We start from the raw sequence: 24,063 nt of genomic DNA, 5'->3' as shown, positions 1-24,063 counted from the left end.
TATCTTCTTGTACGAGAAGATGGGGGGAGTGTGGTTTGATCAGAATCACAACGTTTGGTTCAATAATTTGGGATTGGTTTCGAGATTGAACCGGTTTATCTCGGGTTCTATTGTTAGAGGAAAGACTCGGACCAGCTCAGAGGTTTTATGTCTCGCCAATATAGTGTGTAAACGTAACTTGGAAGACATAGCAAGCGATTAAATTCTCCACTCAATCTTTGCCAATTAAGGACCAGAGACGCACGGACGTCATTAGAGTTTATTAGTTCGCTGAGAACCTTGTTTCGAAGATGTTCTTGGCTAAAAGTGTTGCAGAACCAAGCGTGTGAGCTCTCACGTGTGAGGTGTGAAAGAGCAACTTGAATAAGGACAAATCAGAGGAAGAAGCGTGGCAAGAGGAGAAAGGCGAATTCAAATGTGGTCATTAGAAGATATTTGGCCAGCTTCTTCCTCATTTCGATATCATACAGAATCATTTGTAAAAAATCTCTTAAAAACTAAAATATTCTTGTTCTTGGCTGGGTTTCTCTCATCTCGAGAGCTGGCTTATTCAATTCTGTGTTTCTCGTGAACATTGGATTGATTGTTTGTTATTGGAGTTGAATTGAAGCGATTTTGTTCGATTGTGAAATTTGTTGTATTAAAGGTATAGAACGAAGACGCTCCTTATAAACTATGCTAGAAACGCGATCTTGTACGGTGGAGGCGACGAAGAAGAAGGAACCTCTGAAGGAAGATCCGGAGGAGATTCCGGTAGAAGAGAGAGTTTCACGATTGGAGGAATTGGTGGCTGATCAACATAGCGAGACCATGAAACATATGGCAGATCTGTTTGAAGTGATGAAGAGATCTACGGCCAACAAGACTTCACAAGCTCAAACTAACCAATTCCCAGTGATCCTAGGTCTGCGACATCGATTGACATTCAATCGGAATTTTCAGATCCACGACACGATGGAAGACCGTAAATGGTAAGATCTGACTCTCGCTACTACTACGGTGGTGTTACGAGGTTAGGGTAGATAGATTTCCCTAGGTTTGATGGTAGTATAATTAAGGAGTGGTTGTTTAAGGCAGAGGGATTTTTTGGTGTTGATTTTACTCTGGATGATATGAAAGTTAAGACGACGACGATACACTTTGTTAGCCATGCTGCGACATGGCACCCTTCTTTCATTCATTCGGGAGTTGGTTTGGATGTCTTATACAATTGGGATGGTTATGTGAAGCTGTTGAAGGAACGGTTCGAAGACATTTCTGATGATCCTATGGCCGAGCTTAAGCAGTTGCAAGAGACTGATGGAATAGCAGATTATCACCAAAAGTTTGAGTTGATTAAGACTACGCTTAATCTCTTTTAAGAGTATTTGGTGAGTGTGTACTTAGCAGGCTTGAGGTTGGATACACAAATGCAGAGCCGGCCAGAAGTACAAGCAGGGCAAGCAGGTGCTTGCGGCCGTCAGATAATATAATAATTAATCGGCCTATATTTTTTGAAAAGTTCTCTTGGTCTGATGGTAAAGCAGCATGTTTTCAGTGACCTGCACCAGGGTTCGGTTCCCAGCCTCTCTATTCCTTTGTTATTCAACCATTATTTTTTAGGAAATTTTTTTTAAACAACATTTATTGTATTTGGACTTGCGGCCCATAAATAGTCAGCGCCGGCTCTGCACAAATGCATGTGAGGATGTTCCAGCCTCAATCTGTGAGGCATTGTTTGTTGTTAGGCAGGTTATATGAGAAGGCACATCCTAAGAAACCTTTTCATTCAACTTGATCTCCTAAAACTAGTAGTTCTGGGTTCACTCCGAAGTTTGCAAGGGATATGGATGTTAGAACTGAGTCTCAAGTTGGAAGAGGACAAACAATACCATTTACTCCAACGCCAAAGAAGTTGTCTCAACAAGAAATGAGCGAGAGAAGGTCCAAGGGATTGTGTTATTTCTATGATGAGAAGTACACTCCAGAGCATTATTTGGTGCATTAAAAAACTCAGTTGTTTTGCTTGGAGGTGGAGGATGAGTTTGTAGATGCTGAGGATATGTTAGTGTGTGAAGAAGAGCCAGATGTGAGGAATATGCCACAAATATCTGTTAATGCAGTTTATGGAATCTCAGACTACAAAACTATGCGTGTGAGAGGAACTCACAATAAGAAGGTTCTTTTATTTTTGATTGATTCAAGATTAACACACAATTTCATAGATTCCAAAATGTCTGCTCGGCTAGGGTATAAAGTGGAGTCTGCAGGTTTGACACGTGTGTCAGTGGCGGATAGTAGGAAGCTTAGGGTTGATGGTAGTATCAAGGATTTCAAATGGAAGTTGCAGACTTCAGAATTTCAGTCTGATGTGTTACTAATTCCCTTACAATGGATAGATATGGTATTGGGAGTGCAGTGGTTAGAGACTTTGGGTCCTATTACTTGGGAGTTCAAGGAGCTGGAAATGGGATTCAAATACAACAACCAAATTTTGCTACTGCAAGGAATCAAGAAAGGGTCTGTAAGGGATGTAAAGGCTCAGAAATTGCATAAAAAGCAGGAAGATCAGGCACAACTTACTATGGTATGTGTACAACGGGTTCAGAAGGAAAAGGAAGGTGAGTTGTGTACTTTTAATGCAATTTCAAAGATACTTGGGGAGAGTAATGTTGTTGATCAGTTGGTGGAGAAGTTTCCTGAGATTTTTGTGGAGCCAACTGAGCTTCCACCATTCCATGAACAACATGATCACAAGATTAAACTGTTGGAGGCGTCAAATCTTGTCAATCAACGACCTTATCGTTATGTTGTTCATCAGAAGAATGAAATTGATAAGATAGTGGAAGATATGGTGTCCGACGGTACTACACAGATTAGCTCTAGTCCGTATGCGTCTCCAGTGGTCCTAGTGAAGAAAAAGGATGGATCATGGAGATTATGTGTTGACTACCGTGAGTTGAATGGTATGACGGTTAAAGACCGATTTCCTATACCTCTGATCGAAGATTTGATGGACGAATTGGGCGGTTCAAGGGTTTATTCTGAGATTGATCTTCGAGCAGGGTACCATAAAGTCAGGATGGATCTGAATGATGTCCATAAGATGGCATTTAAAACGCATAATGGCCACTACGAGTATTTGGTGATGCCATTTGGCCTTACCAATGCACCTGTAATTTTTTAGAGTTTGATGAATTCTTTCTTTAAACCGTTCTTAAGGAAGTTTGTGCTTGTGTTCTTCGATGATATACTAACTTACAGTGCAACCTTAGAGGAACATATTAAGCATTTGAGGAGTGTGTTTGAGCTGATGCAACGAAACAAGTTGTACGCCAAGATGAGCAAATGTGCTTTTGCAGTGAGTAAGGTGGAGTATCTGGGGCATTTCATTAGTGCAGAGGGCATATCGACTGATCCAATCAAGGTTAAGGCGGTTGAGGAGTGGCCTACACCTAAGTCTCTTAAACAGTTACGAGGATTTCTGGGCTTAGCAGGCCATTACCGCCGGTTTGTGAAGAACTTTGGTTCTATTGCTCATCCTCTTCATGCACTAACTCGGACAAACTCTTTTGTTTGGTCTGCAGAAGCACAACAAGCTTTTGAGCAACTTAAACTGGCCTCATGTCAGGCTCTGGTTTTAGCATTGCTATTATTTGACAAGCAATTTGTTGTGGAGACTGATGCGTGTGGCCACGGTATTGGTGTCGTATGGATGCAGGATGGGCATCCTTTGGCGTATATAAGTAGACAATTGAAGGGTAAGCAACTTCACTTATCGATTTATGAGAATGAATTGTTGGCTGTTATATTTTCTATCAGGATGTGGAGGCACTACTTGTTGTCTGGTCACTTTATCATTAAAATGGATCGGAGGAGTCTCAAGTATTTGCTCGAACAGAGATTGACTACTCTGATTCAGCATAAATGGCTACCTAAATTGTTTTAATTCTATTATGAAATCCAGTATAAGGAGGGTAAAGAGAATTTAATAGTAGATGTTTTGTCCAAAGTGGATAGCTCATAAGTGTTTCATATGTCAATGTCAGCGATGGAGTGTGACATGATGAAGACAATTCAGGCAGGGTATGAATCTGATGCTGCCTTAAAGGCTATCATAGAAGACCTTAAAAAGAATCTGGTGGCTAAGAAACATTATTCATGGAGTCAAAATGTTTTGCGATGGAAGAGAAAAATAAGGGTTCCTTCTGATGCGGCTCTGAAGGATACTATTTTACAATGGCTTCACTGTTCTGGTGTGGGCGGGAAGGGAAGTGACTCATCAGCGTTTGAAAGGAATTTTTACTGGAATGGCATGGTAAAGGATATTCAATCTTACATCAGAATCTGTGGTACTTGTCAACAATGCAAAAGGGATAATGCTGCGTATCCTGGTCTTCTTCAACCATTGCCTACTCTGGATCCTATTTGGAGTGAAGTATCTATGGATTTCATTAAGGGGTTGCCTGTATCTGCTGGAAAGTCAGTAATCATGGTGGTAGTGGATCGCTTGAGCAAAGCTGCACAATTAATCGCTTTGTCTCATCCTTACAGTGCATTATCTGTAGCTCAGGCTTACTTGGACAATGTCTTTAAGCTACATGGGTGTCCTACTTCTATAGTCAGCGATAGGGATACCGTTTTCACAAGTGAATTTTGGCGTGAGTTCTTCACTTTGCTAGGTGTGACTCTCAAGATGTCGAGTGCCTATCATCAACAAAGTGACGCCAGACGGAAGTGGTGAATAGATGTCTTGGGAGTTATTTGCGCTGCATGTGTCATGACCAACCTCATTTGTGGAGTAAGTGGCTGGCTTTGGTGGAGTTTTGGTATAACACCAATTATCACACGTCTAGCCATATGACACCTTTTGAGATTGTATATGGTTAGGCTCCTCTGTAACGCCTGCGTACCGCGATCCTAAAGGGGGAATCTTGTTTTAAGGAAAATGATAGCTAGATAAGCTTAAGTAGCTATGCTACTAGCTCAACTAGCTGGAATATGAGCTTAACAAGCTCTACAAGCTCGATGAACAGGCTAGCTCAGTTAGACGAGCTGGCCGACCGCTCAACTTAGCTTGGTGAACTGATCCGGTGCTGACCTAGCTGGGTGGTCCGGTCAGCTAACACTCGAGCTGGAGGAGTGTGGTAGCTCGGTAGCATGAGCGGTCACCATCGGAAGGGTGCGACTCATAAAAGAGACGCGACCCATCGAAAAGGGGCGAGGAATGGACGTGTCATTTCATGGAACACATCCATTGGTGTCCTATATAAGGGATGGACGCCCAGCCCATTCAACACACCATCATCCATCCATTTGTCCATCTACGCCTAAGAAGAAAAGGGGGTGCCGCTCGGCGGGTATTTCGATACTCGTCAGAACTGATGCGCATGCTACCTCTCTATCGAATGTACGATGAGACAAGCGATGGTTCGACAATCGGGTCGAACTGATCGAGGGATAACTGATGGTTCGATCATAGAGTCAAACTGATCGCAGGATGATTGATGGTTTGATCATAGCGTCGAACTGATCGAAAGGTTATCAATGATCCGCTCCAATGGTCGGATCGATCGAGGGTTGATCGATGATTTAATCGCTAGTCGGATTGGGTGATCAAATGATCGACAATATGAGTCGTAGGTTGGATTGATTGGTCGGGTGGTTGACAAGTCGTTCGGAAGTATTGGCCTGGTTGGTGGTTGATCGGCGATTCGATTATGGGTTCAGATCGTTTGATCGGACCTAGCTCTGATACCAAGACCGGCAAGTCGACGAAGTTCAATGGTATGACCGATGGGTCAACTAACGGTACCTCCGACGCCAAGCTTCAGGCACACGAGTAGTTCGGAAAGCCGATGGCGCAACCGATCACCGTGCACCGAAAGGACTATAAGTCCCCATCTCTAATGTGTGCTAAGCATATGGGATTGGTTGGTTGTATGGCTAAGTCACAAAGGGATGGGTCAAGGTTAAAGTTACGTAGGACTCTTATAACACCCCCGACCCGTCCTAAATATAAGAACAAATCGGGAGCGCTACGTAGGACTCGCGTAGTCGGGCAACCAAGGCTTTCGGAACGAATCCAATTACCCTGGTCATCCAACCGTGAGCGCTGGACCTCTCGAACACGGCCTAAGGCTTTGCAACCCGTACCGCGAGCGAGAGTTGTGTTAAGTCCGGACAAGACTTAATATCTGTTGGAATAACCATTTAGCTTTTAGAAAATTCGAGTCTTTACATATATATAATATACGCAAAAATCGTTAGCAAAACGTTTATATAGCTTTCGGATCCTCTTTGAAAACCATACATAATATACATAGTAAGAATTTACAAAAGCTGTAAAACCTACATTGATTCGCCTAGGTCATGTTGCTTTTACTACGGAGATCTTTTGGCTAAGGATTCCTGGAAAAATAAAATGGAATCATAAGTAATCTAGCATTACGTAGTGAGGCCGATATCTAAGGAAATCCTACCCGTGATACCTATGGAAGTCCTACCCATCTACCCAAGAAAATCCTACTCATCTACCCATTCCTAAGCAGCAACCAATACAAACCCAACAAACAAGCAAAGATACAATGCAACAAGCAACGAAATGCAATGCATGAAGACTCGAATTTAAGTATGCAGCGGAGATAATGAATATGCATGCTTCTATTCTAAACTGGGCCCCTATCGAATACATGATCTCCCAAGGCAATGCCTCACACCCCTAGACACAAAGTCTAAAAAGGATACACATTCCTTCATACTACATCGTCATGTAGCGTCTAGCCGGGCATGACCCGCTCCAAACCTTCGTAAGCCATAACATTACGGAGTTACACGCAACGCACATCAAACGGCAGGATCCTCATGATTCGCCTAATACTAGCTACCTAGACACAAGTAACTAACATGCATGCAAGCGGTCGGACAGCATAACTGCAATGCGACTAAACGTCCAACATTATTACGGCTATACCATCACGACGCTATAACAAACCACAACACATGCAACATAAGAACAATGCAACAATGATCATGTACTAATGGAACAATGCAGGTGGTACCTAAAATGATGCACACAAGAATCACACAACAAGCAATATCACAAACAAGAATATAAAGTCACACAAGCAATCGCGTACCAATCAATCACACCATAATAATCAAGGAGATCCATACCTAAGCACTAATGGCTACTAAACAGTTCTAACCTATATGCTAAACGCTAAGCATTCCTAATCAAACACTGATCACCGCTAAACAATCCTAATCCTAATGCTAATCACTAAGCAATTTTAACTTAAGCGCTAATTACCATCCTAATCTTAATCAGCGTCTTAATCACGATTAACTAGCCTTAATCCTAATTAACCCAACCTAATCATAATTATCTAATTTGATCATGATTAACTAACTTAACCTTGATTAAATACCTTAATCCTACTTAACTAAATTAATCTTAAACTAATCAAGTAATTAAAGCTAACCTCAATTAAATAATTAATAAACTAATAATTAAACTAGCCTATTCACGTGCTACTCACACACGATCGGGAAACTCACCTTGATTTTTCCCGCGCTTCGCAGCTCTCTGCGTGCTCGTCCTAACGCTAAGATTTTTAAGGTAAGATTTCGGGTCTGAGGAGAAATGGACGGGGAGGGGGGTTTATATAGCCTCCCAAGGTCGGTGGAAGCAAGCAGTACGTGGCACATGGCGGACACTCTTCGCAGCTCCGGTGGTAACACATGGCGAATCGATAAGGACGACGGTTTTGGATAAGCATCACAGACATATAGATAAGGACGGATGATGATCGGATAAGCATCACCTTGGGGACGATCCTGACTGTCCATTCCCTTAGCTAGCATACTTACATCACGACCGTCCGTCCGTTAGCGTACCAGTATGGTCGTGTCCGACCACCGGGAACCGAACTGGTGGGTGAAACATAAGGGTACCTGCTCGCGTACCAGCTTAAGAGAATGATACGTACCAGACCAGTCCTTTATTCGTGCAAATTACCGAGGGTAACCCGCATCGACCGGCGATACCACTATCCACCTCATGATGACCATTCCGCGTTGTCGGTGCCACCATTACCCGGGCTACAAATGACAATCCGCGTCAGCTAGTACTACCATCTTCTAGATTACTAATAGTAACCCGCGTTAGCATATACCGCCACTGTCCGGATCGCCTATGTCCGCTGGTACTACCATGGCCAACCATCGAACTTAATCCACACCAACCTTCCTTAGTCCAAAATTCCTTAACCCTTCCTAAATTCCTAGACCAGCTAAGGCTTCCTAGATAGGTCTAATCCAATGTTTTTAAAACCGGACCGGTAACCGAACCGGAAAAGCTTCTAGGTCATGAGTTAATATGGTTCGACCGGGGTCAACCGAGTTCAATTGATTGTGATGATATTTTTATAAATAATAGGTATGAATATGTTTTCTATTTTTTCTTTCAATGATTACAACTATGATATAATTGGTTATATCAAATAAAATACTTCAATAATCATAATGTTTTAAAGAAACCTTAAAAAGTAATAAACTCAAAGTGTAACAAACTAACCATTACCAAGAAAATATTTTAGTAATCAGTCTCTTCTATTATTACGTACACTAGGGGAAAAAAAATGAACACCAAATTGATTACCAAAACTATCTTGATTTTGAAGATTTGTGGTGTGAGTTGCAGAGATTTCAACTAGAAGGAAAAAAACTAGTATGAAAAGTAAAAAGTTCAATTACGGAAATTTTTATTTTAAAAAACCTAACTATTGCTAAGAATAAAGCTAGAAAAAATAATTAATTGCACTCATTTTTACAAAAAAAGTTAGAACCCGGTTTTATCCGGTTTAATGGTTCACCGGTTTTTGGGTTTTTGGCGGGTTGATATAGTTTTTTACCGGTTCAAATTTCTTTGGGTTTTGATATTAACCCAACCTGAGTATGTTGCCGGTTCGCGGGTTAACGTGGTTCGACCGCCGGTCCGGTCCGGTTTTAAAAACATTGGTCTAATCCTAAGATCTTACCTATAGGTTCCTCGACCAACTTAGGGACATTGTCGATAGCCTGGCATTCCATACCATTTTTCCCATTTGATGGAGAATCGATCCTGATATGGCATTTCCTTCTTGGTCCTTAGGTGTGCCTCATCACTCCCTTGTATTGCCCTTTTGAATGTCTGAGGCAAAATTATTTTTCCTTAACAGAATAATGGGTTTTAGTTAGCTGGTCGTAGCAAGGCTGTTTCGTCCAAGCATTAGTCGCGGTGAGGGGTATTACATTCTCCTCCCCTTAAAAGAATTCGTCCTCGAATTCTGCAATGTTGGCCGTGACTAGAAAGCCCTTAGCGCCATCTTCATGTAGTCTTCGAATGGCTCCTTACAATCATCATGGGCTTCACCATTATTTTCTTTCACCTTCTTCTTTGGCTTTGTATGCGTCCTTCCTCCTTTGTTTCGTCGTGATGTGCGCCTTGCATATTGTCTTTCTCCTTTGAGTTGGGTCGTCAACTCATTCTTCCTAACCTTCTTTTATTGTTTTCTATTGATTGATATGACTTCTTGATCTTTGCTTCGACTAAGGTATCCTATCGCCATGTAACTTCCTTTCACTCTTGGTCTTCATGCATGATTCTCTACGTCAATATGTATGGTGTGGCTATCGACTCGTCTCTTGGTCAGTGAGGTTTGGGGATAATCGTCCTAGCTTCTAGGGTTTTTACCTAACTCTCTCTTTTGCTTTCCGGACTTCCTAAACTTCTACACGCCTCAAGCTAAGACTCCTTGATATAAACAAACATAAACAATCACACGCAAGCAAATAAAGATAAAGCAATCAAAGGCAAGAGCGAGAATATAAACATAGCATGGTTATAACATAAGTTCCAAACATCACGGTTGTATCCATATACACAAACCGCTTATTCAAACCTAGTTACAAACCCACCTCACCCAAAAAGATGGTACAAGATAGAGTCGCAAGTCACTAGGGGCCTAACCAAAGCCGCCGCTGTACACGCAAAAATATGGTAAGTGCCGGTTACCTAACTAGGGTTTAGGATATCTACATGGATCAGAGGAACCTAAAACTTCACTGGGAGCAGGTGAAACCTGGGTAGCCAGTGGGCGGAGTATGGGAAGATGTTGGGCCAGTACCGTGAGATGGGGGTGGAGTAGGAGTCGATGCATGAGTTGGGGTGTCAACCCTCAACGTCGGGCAAGGGCTGGAGTAATGTCCTCTTACTCCGCAAATCAAGCAGACGTTGCACACTGCTGCATACGGGGTATAGAGCTGACAATCAAGTGGGTAATGTCCTAGACGTCCACAAAGAAAACAGTAGGGTACCTGGGCGCCTGGTGCACTGTCCTTGTCGTCCACCGGGATCACTTCAGCTAGAAGATCCTTCCCAAGTGCTGATACAGATGGAGTATTCCTCCATGCCATATCGATTGAGGTAGGTGAAGGGAGTGTGAACTCCGGAACATCCAGGGGTGGTTCAGAGATATCTCCAAAGTCTAAGTCCAGAAGGTCATCTCCATCTATCGGGGGTGCATACGCATAGGGACTGGGCACTATGGTCGGTGTAGCATAGCTATCCGAAGAGATGTCCATGACACTCGATGGTGCCCCAAATGCCCACAGAGACTGAAAGGACCCTGAGGAGATACTGATGTAATCCTCCACCTCCTTCTCCTTCGGCTCTGGTTCCAAGCAAATACATTCTTTCAAACTTTCCAGGACTTTCCACGACCTTCTTCTCGGGAGCAATTTCCCTAACTTTTTCGACTGGCTTCTGAAGAGTATCCTTTGCAGTACTAGATCCACAATCAGCAACAGTCCTCGACGACTCCCCTCTAACAACCTCATGGTAGTAGTACCCTGGGGGCTGTAGACCCATAGTCCTACCCCCTCTTCCCAACCTGCCGCGTCCACGGCTACTACCACGTCTGCGTCCTCTTTTAGGTGGCATACTACAAGAAAATAAAAGATGAGTCTTGCACTTTTTAAGCATTCCTAGCTTAGGATCTAACAAAGGACCAAATCAATCTCCTATGGTCATTCCTATAAATCTAGAATTTAGCAAGTGACCGAATCAATTTCCTAGACAGCATAAAAAGTTGAAAATATGGTTTCTCGTAGCATCGTTTAACCATGCTCTGATACAACGCTTGTAACACCCCCGACCCGTCCTAAATATAAGAACAAATCGGGAGCGCTACGTAAGACTCTCGTAGTCGGCCAACCAAGGCTTTTGGAACGAATCCAATTACCCTGGTCATCCAACCGCGAGCGCCCGACCTCTCGAGCACGGCCTAAGGCTTTGCAACCTGTACCGCGAGCGAGAGTTGTGTTAAGTCGGGACAAGACTTAATATCAGTTGGAATAACCATTTAGATTTTGGAAAATTCGAGTCTTTACATATATAATATACGTGAAAATCGTTACCAAAACGTTTATATAGTTTTCGAATCCTCTTTGAAAACCATACATAATATACATAGTAAGAATTTACAAAAGCTGTAAAACTACATTGATTCGCCTAGGTCATGATGCTTTTACTACAGAGATCTTTTGGCTAAGGATGCCTGGAAAAATGAAGTAGAATCATAAGTAATCTAGCATTACTTAGTGAGGTCGATATCTAAGGATATCCTACCCGTGATACCTATGGAAGTCCTACCCATCTACCCAAGGAAATCCTACTCATCTACCCATTCCTAAGCAGCAACCAATACGAACCCAACAAACAAGCAAAGATACAATGCAACAAGCAACGAAATGCAATGCATGAAGACTCGAATTTAAGTATGCAGCGGAGATAATGAATATGCATGCTTCTATTCTAAACTGGGCTCCTATCGTATACATGATCTCCCAAGGCAATGCCTCACACCCCTAGACACAAAGTCTAAAAAGGATACACATTCCTTCATAGTACATCGTCATGTAGCGTCTAGCCGGACATGCCCCGCTCCAAACCTTCGTAAGCCATAACGTTACGGAGTTACACGCAACGCATAACAGACGGCGGGATCCTCATGATTCACCTAATACTAGCTACCTAGACACAAATAACTAACATGCATGCAAGCGGTCGGACAGCATAACTGCAATGCGACTAAACATCCAACATTATTACGGCTATACCATCACGACCCTATAACAAACCACAACACATGCAACATAAGAACAATGCAACAATGATCATGTACTAATGGAACAATGCAGGTGGTACCTAAAATGATGCACACAAGAATCACACAACAAGCAATATCACAAACAAGAATATAAAGTCACACAAGCAATCGCGTACCAATCAATCACACCATAATAATCAAGGATATCCATACCTAAGCACTAATGGCTACTAAACAGTTCTAACCTATATGCTAAACGCTAAGCATTCCTAATCAAACACTGATTACCGCTAAACAATCCTAATCATAATGCTAATCACTAAGCAATTTTAACTTAAGTGCTAATTACCATCCTAATCTTAATCAGCATCTTAATCCCGGTTAACTAGCCTTAATCCTAATTAACCTAACCTAATCATAATTATCTAATTTAATACTGATTAACTAACTTAACCTTGATTAACTACCTTAATCCTACTTAATTAACTTAATCCTACTTAACTAACTTAATCCTAAACTAATCAAGTAATTAAGGCAAACCTCAATTAAATAATTAATAAACTAATAATTAAACTAGTCTATTCATGTGCTACTCACACGCGATCGGTAAACTCACTTTGATTTTTCCCGCGCTTTGCAGCTCTCCGCGCGCTCATCCTAACGCTAAGGTTTTTAAGGTAAGGTTTCGGGTCTGAGGAGAAATGGACGGGGAGGGGGGGGGTTATATAGCCTCCCAAGGTCGGTGGAAGCAAGCAGGACGTGGCACATGACGGTCCTTGATGCGACACATGGCGGACACTCTTCGCAGCTCGGGTGGCGACACATGGCGAACGGATAAGGACGATGGTTTTGGATAAGCATCACGGCCATATGGATAAGGATGGATGATGATCGGATAAGCATCACCTTGGGGACAGTCCTGACTGTCCATTCCCTTAGCTAGCGTCCTTACATCACGACCGTCCGTCCGTTAGCGTACCGGTACGGTCGTGTCCGACCACCGGGTACCAAACTGGTGGGTGAAACGTAAGGGTACCTGCTCGCGTACCAGCTTAAGAGAATGATACGTACCGGACCAGTCCTTTATTCGTGCAAATTACCGAGGGTAACCCGCATCGACCGGCGATACCACTATTCGCCTCACCGATGACCATTCCGGACTGGTCGGTGCCACCATTACCCGGGCTACAAATGACAATCCGCATCAGTTAGTACCACCATAGTCTAGATTACTAATGGTAACCCGCATTAGCATGTACCGCCACTGTCCGAATCGCCTACGTCTGCTGGTATTACCATGGCCAACCATCAAACTTAGTCCAAAATTCCTTAACCCTCCTAAATTCCTAGACCAGCTAAGGCTTCCTAGATAGGTCTAATCCTAAGATCTTACCTATAGGTTCCTCGACCAACTTAGGGACATTGTCAATAGCCTGGCCTTCCATACCATTTTTCCCATTTGACGGAGAATCAATCCTGATATGGCATTTCCTTCTTGGTCCTTTGGTGTGCCTCATCACTCCCTTGTATTGCCCCTTTGAATGTCCGAGGAAAAATTATCCTTCCTTAACAGAATAATGGGTTTTAGTTAGCCGGGCGTGGCAAGGCTGTTCCGTCCGAGCATTAGTCGCGGGGAGGGGTATTACACCTCCGGTGCCAAGCTTTGGGCACACGAGTAGTTCGAGAAGCCGATGGCGCAATCGATCACCGTGCACCAAAAGGACTATAAGTACCCATCTCTTATGTGTGCTAAGCCTATGAGGTTGGTTGGTTGTAAGGCTAAGTCACAAAGGGATGGGTCAAGGGTAAAGTTACAGTCCGCTGCGTATAGAAGTTTACAAAGCAAGGCCACGAGCCAAGGCTAAGTAAACAAGTCAAATCAATGGATGTTCGGCCGGGAATGGGGGCCGAACGAAAGTTGTGATCATGGACGCCGAGACGCTTGGGTTGGGGTCTTTCAACCTTCCATTCACTTGCCTTATTTACCAGGGGAATCAAAAGTTGTTGTGGTTACCAGGTCTTTGCAGGAGAGGGAGAACATGTTGTTGCTTCTTAAGTTTCATCTCTTATGCGCACAACATCGTATGAAGTAAATAGCAGATCGAAGTCGTACAGAACGTGAGTTTTCAATTGGTGACTTTGTTTATGTGAAGTTGCAGCCATACAGACAACATTCGGTGATTATGAGGGCGAATAAGAAGTTAGCTCCAAAGTAATATGGTCCATATAAGATCTTGGATAAATGTGGTGCAGTGGCTTATCATTTAAAGTTACCTTCATCTTCTCAAATCCATCTTGTATTCCATGTTTTACAGCTCAGGGTGTTAGTGGGTAATGTTTCTACTACAACTCAATTACCTATTGTTATGTCAAATGTGTTTAGGAAGGAATTGGCAAAGATCCTTGAGAGGAAGATGGTGAATCGCCAGGGTCGTGCTGTGACTAAGGTGTTGGTTCAGTGGTTACATGAACCGGAGGAAGAGGCAACTTGGGAGTTTCTTTTTGATCTTCAGAAGAGATTCCAAGAGTTTGATGCTTAAACCTTGTGGTCAAGGTTCTGTAGAAGGGGGAGATGTGTTGCAGAACCAAGCGTGTGAGCTCTCACGTGTGAAAGAGCAACTTAATAAGGACGAATCAGAGGAGGACATGTGGCAAGAGGAGAAAGGCGAATTCAAATGTGGCCGTTAGAAGATATTTAGCCAGCTTCTTCCTCATTTCGATATGATACTGAATCATTTGTAAAAAATCTTTTAAAAACTGAAATACTCTTGTTCTTCGATAGGTTTCTCTCATCTCGAGAGCTGGCTTATTCAATTCTATGTTTCTCGTGAACATAGGATTAATTGTTCGTTATTGGAGTTTAATTGAAGCAAATTGTGTTCGATTGTGAAATTTGTTGTATTAAAAAGCCTACCATATTCGTGAGACAAACCCGCACGAGAAAAAAATAAATGGTCACGAGATTCGATAGTGTTGTTGCAAAGGAGCATTTGATCTCCTGTTGAGGGCCGGTTTCTTACCGCTAACAGACATTGAGACACAAAACGAGAATTTTGGTGTTGCGTGAGAAAACAAGACTTCTTTGAGTCAAGCTACCATATTTTAAGTGATGCGTGTATGATTCCAAGTGTCCTTGGTGGTGGAGCTTGGTCGATACACGTTGTTTTCACCTCTCTATAGTAGTATGGTACAATGTCCTTTGCTGTTTGCGGGTTTGTCTTTTTAAAGCTAGAGTTTCTTCTATGCGATAGTCATTTTCTTTCTCATCCCCATACCGATTTGTCGCCATTCACCAACAAACGTCTATCAGCCTACCCATGGTAGACCAATCATCATACCAATATGATGTCCGAGCCCCATTTTTTACTTCCACTTTACAGAATTTCTTGGCTACATTACATCTTTGTGTTTGATTAGTTTTCTCCACATCCACGATCCCATACTTGTGGTTTGGTTTGTTTCATTGACCAAAACGTAGGTATATCTCAAGATTAATCTTGTAATAATCATATAATGAATCATATGATGTCTTTAGTAAATTCTTTAATTACATAATTAATTTTATTATGTTTTTCTTCTTTTTGTTAAAATATATATATATATATATATATATTTTCATGTGCTTCCATTAGAAAGAAAACAGAAAAACCTAAACTAAGCTTCCATCAGAACTCTAACTTAGAGTTCCACCTCTATCTCTCCTTGGCTTCAAATCCGTTTGCATAAAATGGAAAACTCTTGTGAACAACAAGAGATTCGTCGAAAAACTTTGCTTGCCGTCACCCAGAATTCGTGTTAAAGACACATTCCCATATGTATTCCATAAGGGTCGATCTGATCAACAACAATGATCCAACTATAAAAGTGACTGATCTACGCTTTAATTTACGTCGTCATCGTTATCATCTGTACGGGACATGCGATGGTTACTTCTTGATGTACGCCTTTGATGAAATGGGCTTCGTTTACAACCCGTTGCTGAGACTGAGAGATACTAATTGGATTGCCTCAGATGAGACCTTTTTCGAAAGTTAATCCATTTAGTTTTGAAACCTGTCTCCTTTTGTGTTCTACCATGTAAAGGGAAGAAAAGTACTTTACATACTCGTGTCCTCTCGATTTACAAGGGAGACAGGTTTTCAGTTTTAGAAGAATGTAAAAAAAACAAGAGAGATTGAGATTTGGGTGACAAAGAATAATATTGGTAACGGGGATGATGGAGACTATAGCTGTCAAATGGTCCGTGGGCGAGCCCATGTCCACTTCGTTATGGGCGGTTATGGTCATGCCCAAAATTAAGATGGTCTTAAATGGACAAAAGATAATTGGGCTTGTGGACCAATTGGACATAACCATTTGGACAGTAGGCGGCCCAAATTTCTTTAAAATCTAGGTTTTACAATTTGGGGAAAATGTTAATATCTTCTTCTCTTCTTCGTATCGCTCCTCCTTGGAAAGTTTGAGTCACCATCTTCAATTCTTCATCTCAATTCCTTGATCCGAATCAAAAGCAGGTAACAATTTAGTGGGCTTTTTTATTTTTTTGTGATTTCGCCTTCATCTCTTTCTCCTTCATCTCTTTCGTTGAGTTATGTTAGCATTTCGATCTGAATCTCTTGCTTAGTGCTTGTCCGATAAAATCAAATGCCTTTTGTGTTCAATATTTTATTATAGATCCAACATTGATTTTAGATGGTGGGTTTGTCCAAAGTTTCATTCTTTTAGCAGTAGTGAATTGAGAATTATGGTTCTGAGAATTATGGTTCTAAAGGCTAAAGCTTTGTTATGATTCAGTAAGAGTATATGTGTGTTTAGAACTTTGGAATTGTTGTTTTCTGGTGTTGTGTGTGTCTGTATTTGTTTAAGTCTAGAGTTATAAAATCTACTGTTGAACAAATTGGAGAAATGTTAGTGTAGTTTAAGTCTTTGCTCGTGAGTAGAGACTCTCAATAGAGAAGTTGTGTTCTCGATTATGCTTTAGGTTGGTGTTGTGTTTTGGTTCTTTGATTGTACTGCTTTGTAAACCATATGGAGACACGTACGAGAATGCTTTTGTTTTTTCTTTCTCTTGGTGTCGTTCTTTAGATTCATAAATTTTATTTGGAAAATTATAGTCCTTAATACTTATCCATAAACAAGAACAATATGGCACAGGCATGTTACCTATATGGTCAATGCTGCCAGAGTCCATTAAGAATTTGTTGTGTGTTGGATTTAGGACACGATACACATGGTGCACTACGACTGGGCAATGCAACAAGTGGAGGCATCAGAGTTAGGGGAAGATGCGATTTAAAATGGAGGCTCAGAGAGATGCGGAGAATGGACCATCATTTACTCAAATCTTGTGTACTCTTGCATTTTTCTTTTCTTGTTCTTCTTCTCTCGGGAAGGAGGCTACACCCATGTTTCCGGGGAATAAGTTTTGACAAATATATAATTAGATCCCAAGTCTTTTTTCAAGTTTAACGAAGTTTCTTGTTATGTTTGTGCCCCTAAAAGGGTAAAGACCCTTTGATTGGAAAATAAAGAGAATTAGATTTGGTAATGAACTTGTAAATTACCGATTTCAGGCAGTCGATACTTGGAACTACAGTAATAGTTTTGGTGAGAAAATGTAATTTCATAATTTTCCACCAAATTCATGATTTTATAAGAAAAACAACAACAAAAAATCAGATTTTATAGTAGAAACAACAAAATAAAATTCAGATTTTATATAAAAAAACACAGATTTTATAAATGAATAACAACAAAAATAAAATTTAGATTTTATAAAAAAAAAATAACAAAAATAAGTGAAAAACAACATAAATAAAAATGGGATGTCCATGGTCATGACCAATTGGAAATGGTTTTAATGGACATGGACACTTTTAGGACCATTGTCCATTTGGGCGTATCCAACTTCTACCCAATACAAAAAAATGTCCAACCGATCTCGCCCAAGTGATCTATGGACGGACTATTTGACAGCTCTAATGGAGACTATGTGGTGTGGATTGAGTTCATGACCGTCTCAAGACCTGACTTCCGCATGGTACTTAATTAGTCACGTGTCTACAAGTTACTTTGTTGATAGTAACACCTATGGAAAGAGCTTCGTTCTATGTTGTTATAGCAAGAAACCTATAGAAGCTTGGGTCTATATTGTGAGGGGAGATGTGTGCAAAAAGATTAAGGTAAATGGAGTGAGATCTAAGTTTCAATCGTCTCTCTATGTTCCCAGTTTGGTCACCATTTCTTGAGAGACTTTTGCTGAAGCTAGTGAACCCAAGATGTAAGTAAGAACTTTTTTGTTCCCAATTTGTTTTGTTATGAACTAGAGTAGTATTCGTGTGCATGCGCAGTAATTAGATATTGAAAAAAACAGTTTTAACACTTTAGGATATAGTGTTTTTTTAAAAAAGATATTTTAAATATTTGATAATTGAAATTTTTAATATTAAATGGTTGTCATCTTAAGATGTACTGTTTTATCTTTACCAAAAATATATATATATATATATATATATATAATGTTTTATTGGATTGTCAAGCATTTGTATTGGAGACCATATACTTCAATTTGCATATATAAAATTATAAATTAGTGAACCTTTTTCAGTTTCCATATATTAATAAAAGTGTTATCATAAAATATGAGTAAATTTTTGTATTTAATACTTCAAAGTGTACGAGCAAAGAACCTTTTTAATTCTATTATGTTAGTAATAAAATAGTTATATCGCATGTCATTTTTTAAATATGTATTTCTTGATTATATTAAATAATTTGTATTTAATTTATTCATATAGTAGCTATTATATAAATATTTTTAAAAATTTTATGAAAGAATTATACTCAATATAAATTATTAGTCTTTAAAAGAAACAAACTGTAGTAAAAGTGTGAAATTCATTAACAAATTGTAAAATCTTAATATTCAATTGCTCCTTCAATATTTTTATAAGTCTAATTGATATATCATGGTTTTTGTGGTTTTTAACCATGATATAAGTGTTTTTTGAGTCTTTTGATTTGTTTTTAGGTTTTAGAAACCCAGAAGTTTTATTCTAGCAAGTTTTATTTTCTGCAACCCTGAGAGATTTTTGAGAGCTTTTGGGAGAGAGAGATCTGAACTCCTTTGTAGAGAGAAAAATTCCCAAACTCACCCTTCTACTATTTTAATATCTATTGCTTATTATTCAGAATTAGGTTTTGTTCTTCATTGAATATGTCTAAGTAGTTTGCTTGTTAAGTTCAGGATTTTTCACATGGATTTTATGATTTATTAGATCTATTTATTTAAGATTCATTATCTTTCTAGATCTTCATCATAGATTGTTCTTCATATAAATCCTTGATTGGCCATCTAGAATTAATAACTTAGAAAAATAAATTGATATGAGAATATAATTGATTTTCATGATAAAACCTTTTGATAAGCAAAATTACTTCTTGCAAAGAGATTTGATTTAGTAATTTTGTGAACAATCTAAACCTGTTTTCAAAGCTGATTTTTAACCTAGCATTTTACAAAGAGATTTGAATTTTTTGGTTTTAAATTTAGATAATATTTGCAGTGAAACTGATTAATTTTCTAGATCTGATTTTTAATTGTTTGAATCCTATATAATTATTGATTTAATATTTTGTAATTTCCTGAGAAATTTCCTAGACCTAGCTTTTTAATCCTTTGAATTTTCAACAGTTTTATTTAATATATAGCATTGTTATTTCAATTCAAATTAATCTCTTAAGCTTAATTAAAAAATTCTATAATTTATTGTGTAGACTTGAGTCCTTGTGGAATTCGACCCCTAAGTACTACAATGACCTCTTAATTTGAGAGAGTAGCTCTCGGTTTAATTTGAGCATATCACTAAGCAACTTCCCAAAGATTAAGATTATAATTTGTTATCTCGGTTATAAAATGAAAACAAAGACAACCCATATTTGGATTTCAAGTAGCGGTTAATACAAACATTCAGAATTATAAGTAAACATTCAAATACACATTAAAGATATTTAAGCCTCCACTCCTTCTATTTGAGTCCTTGAACTCTCACTTTAATGCTCCATCACATAGTTTATGTGAAAACGTCCAGCAAACTCAGAATTGTAATTATAGAAAGTGTATTTAAATTTTTTACTCTAACATCATACACAACTTGATTTTAATATTCATAACAACTTATCAAGCTGATGTTCAAGTCCTTGAAACTCTGGTTTTATAAAGATCTTGGAGGAGGCTAAGTTGTTTACAATACATGGTGCACTTAGAGACATTTAGAATTTAAAGTCAATTTTGAGATTAACATTTGTTGATTCTGTTAGATGTATGGTACGTACCTTCAAATTCTCCAACCTTCCAAAAGCGCAATACACAAATCATAGGTTCAGATTTATATGTGGGATGACACATATTTGATTCCCAAGAAGACATGAATCGAGAAGCATAGTTGTTTATGGCACAACATTTTACAGATTCATTCCTACATATTTAGCAAGTTAATATAAATTCTAACATAAACAAACTTTAAATGTAAGTATCCTTAAAGGTAGAATAAATGTGTTTTACCTGCCATTCAATAGCGTGAAGACAACTTCAATACAATCATTGGCACTCTCATGTCTTATCATAACCGTTTCAAATATGTAAATTTTTAATAGTAATCATTTTTTATTTTAATAAATAATTAAAAGGTGATGATTATCATATTTATCACTTTAATTTTTTTATATCTATAATTATAAAGATAACAATCCATTTAAGTAAATATATATAACGTTTATATATATTCCTCAGATATGTTAATTTACTTTTTCAAACAATAGTTATTTCCATCTTTATCATTTCAAGTTAGTAAATTTATATAAATCATAAGTTTTATCTTTTGCGATTATGATTTTTACAAATAAAGGTATATAATAAAACTTTCTTACATCTTTATATCATTTTGAATTTATGAAAATTACATAAGTTTGAAGATATACATTATTGTTCTGTCATTCAGTTATGTTAATTATTTTTAATATATTGTAAAATATATTAAAATTTTAATAGAAACATATATAAATAAATAGTTTCAAAAATAAAATAGTTTGACATCTTTAAAAATATGTACCACAAATACAATATTTATTAAATGTTTCACGATTTTATTATACAAAATCATACAACAATAAGTTTAATATTTAAAGAGATCAACGATCAATATATTAATAATTAAACTATTGAAACATTTAAAAAAATAACATTAAAATAAAGGAATAAATGTTATAGAAATATTGTAGGGTAAAACAAATTGTCTTCTTTTTGATCTTGGGTTCCATATCATCTCTTTGTGACACCAAACAGATGGAATTGGAATTTTAGCATATATGATTTTATTGGTTTGGGAAGTTTGTGTATTGAATACAATCCAATCCAAGAATTTAGATATTTTAGTCGTTGAAGGAATCATAATATCATCCATAGGACCATCTTCATTGTAGTCTTCTTTAGATATAATCTATATGATAATTTTTTAAAAAAAATATTAAAAACATGGAATTATTCTCAAATATTTATATAACATGATTATTAAAATAATTTACATGAAATTACAGCTATAGAAAAATACATACCCGAAAATATGCATGACTATAATCGATCATAGTTTTCTTACAAATATGGCTATCAAAGTAAAAAACAAATTATGACAATTCAAGACCATTAAAAAAAATCAATATAGAATTCAGGTTATAAAAAATACCTGATATTAGTTAGAATAAAATTTGTTGATCGATTCCTCTGGTCAATGATACCTACGTCAAAGAATTATATATTAATCTCATAAAATTATAATATAATTATCAAAATTTTAATCTAAACCGAAAAAAAATTATAATAATATACCTCTTTTGAAAGGTGGACTGTAGAACTTGTTTTCCAATGTTGGTGTCTTGTAAGCAGAGCTTGTTTTTTTGTAGCTTTGAGTTTATTAGCATTTGGATTGAAACTTTCATTGGCATTTACATTATGGGTCTCATTAGTAACGTAGCCAAAGCTGTACAGAAAAACTGTAAGCTAAAGATGTAAGCTTTTACGGAATAGTGCAAAGCTGTAAGAAAGAGCTGTACATGAAAGCTGTAAACAAAATAAGAGTAAAGCTTTTAATAAATTTTTTGTGATCGGTAAAAAAATCAAAACTGTACAAATAGTAAAGTTTTGTTTTTGTCACCAATCAAAGCCTATATATACAGTTTGCCTCGTGAACGACGTCTCTGTTTTTATGAAAATAATTAGTTAAATGGTAATCTTTATCCATTATTATGTGTGATCTGGTTTAATTGAAACTGAATTAAAGAAAAGGGAAGTACTAATAATTAATAATAAATAAAATAAAACTCTTACATAGCTTAGAAGATTAGTGCTACACAGCGTGTATGAAAAGGCTCTGTTCTCCTTCCCACTAACAATCTCAAGGAGCATCACCCCGAAGCTAAAGATATTTGACTTTGTTGAATACGACCCATTCTTGCATAATGCATGGAAGAACTTTTTCAAACTTTAACTTTAATTAAAACAAAACCACATATATATATATATATATATATATTGTAGTTAGTTTGAGAGAGGTAACCAAAGTTTTTGATTGATTGCTTACTAAGTACCAGACGGCTTCGTAGTTTTAGTCTTCTCCTCGCTCCTATCACAGATTCTTGCCAACCCAAAATCTGAAATTTTGGGGATCATACCTCTATCAAGCAAGATGTTTCCTGGCTTAAGATCCCTGTGAATAATCATGTCTGCGAACCTTCTTGCATATACGCAAGTCCTTGAGCGATGCCCTTAATTATGTCAAATCTCCTATGCTAGTTCAGCACACATGAGTTTTGGTCTCCATCTATAACGCGGTTAGAAAACAATTCGATAAATTAAAATAATAATATAAGGATGTTAACTTAATTATTATATTATATATTGTATAAAGAAGTCACCAAAAAGTCGATGGTGGAGGCTTCCGTTTTCTATGTATTCATACTTTACCCTAAAGAATCAAAACAACCCTTAAAACACTTGCAAAGGCAGCTCACTCTAGAAAATTAGGTTAAATTTTTAAATAGAGAGAGATTTGCTTGCATGTTGGGATCTTCAATCAAAAAAACAGTCTCTTGAGCAAAAGTATCTTACAACACAAGCTCCTCTTTCTCTGCTTCAGCTTCGGCTTTTTCCACTGGTTTCACTTTTCGGATTCTATATTGCGCTGCCGTTGAAGATAAAGCTGGGATCCCTAAATTTCTCTCTTTGCTTCTGCAAAAACTTCACCTCCTCCAACGCCAATTTGTAGATCAACCAAAGATCAAACCTTTTTAACAACCCATCAAACTAATTGAAGAAACAAAAACGATACAAAGCCGAGAAAAAATTAAAACCCTAAAAGTGCTGATTTTTCAGTAAAAAAGAATTATTAAATTTTATAAAACTATAAATTCAAGAGAAAAGAGTTTTTTTTTTTTTAAGTTATGGTGAAAGCAAACATTAACATTGTATTTATAGTTGTAAAGGACTTATCTTTTTAGGGTTTCAGTAAAGAGGTGTATTGTCGTTGGGTATTTTTTTCTACAGAAGCCCATTAATTTTTTGATTAACATCGGTATACAAACAATCTAAGCCCATTAATTATATCAAATTTGTAGAATTTATAGTATAAAACAACCATAGTTGTAAAAAAGGTGTTTTCCGAAAAATATAGGGATATATCTAGCAAATTTTAGTTTTGCAAATAACTTTTTCTGTAAATAGATTATTTCTGTCTATTTTTTTGAATTATTTTTAATGTAAAAGATAAGGAAATTTACGTTCAGGACAAAATATTTCAATATTAGGAATATATTTCATTAATGGCAAAATGGTAATTCGTGCCTGAAAGTGAACGTATGACGTTTTTACTTCTGCTTTAAT

The 24,063-nt window shown here is 38.0% G+C and overlaps 1 protein-coding gene and 1 pseudogene across 3 annotated transcripts; both read left to right on the top strand.

The window, feature by feature from the left end:
• LOC104707218 lies at window positions 194–15,698 on the top strand. Of its 3 annotated transcripts, XM_010423522.2 has the most exons (3): window positions 194–478; window positions 647–971; window positions 14,515–15,698. In XM_010423522.2, exons 2-3 carry the CDS (start codon window positions 676–678, stop codon window positions 14,669–14,671), a joined length of 453 nt encoding a protein of 150 aa, XP_010421824.1. In that variant the 5' UTR covers window positions 194–478; window positions 647–675; the 3' UTR covers window positions 14,672–15,698. The 3 variants fall into 3 exon arrangements, 2 of the variants coding, with proteins under 2 accessions (XP_010421824.1, XP_010421823.1); XR_754590.2 differs by having other exon boundaries at window positions 194–971; window positions 12,772–15,698; XM_010423521.2 differs by having other exon boundaries at window positions 194–971.
• On the top strand, window positions 15,809–18,379 carry LOC104709554 (annotated as a pseudogene).

This window comes from Camelina sativa, chromosome 8 (assembly GCF_000633955.1).
Source record: "Camelina sativa cultivar DH55 chromosome 8, Cs, whole genome shotgun sequence".
NCBI classification, from domain to species: Eukaryota; Viridiplantae; Streptophyta; class Magnoliopsida; order Brassicales; family Brassicaceae; genus Camelina; species Camelina sativa.
The sequence above is the reverse complement of the archived record's forward strand: the minus strand, read 5'-3'. Positions and strand labels throughout refer to the sequence as shown.

Excerpts from the sequence above, each read along its gene's own strand:
- LOC104707218 (XM_010423522.2), top strand. The coding sequence starts at position 676 with ATGCTAGAAACGCGATCTTGTACGGTGGAGGCGACGAAGAAGAAGGAA. Across the intron at positions 972-14,514 it reads ACGATGGAAGACCGTAAATG|GAAGGAATTGGCAAAGATCC; the intron begins GTAAGATCTGAC and ends AAATGTGTTTAG.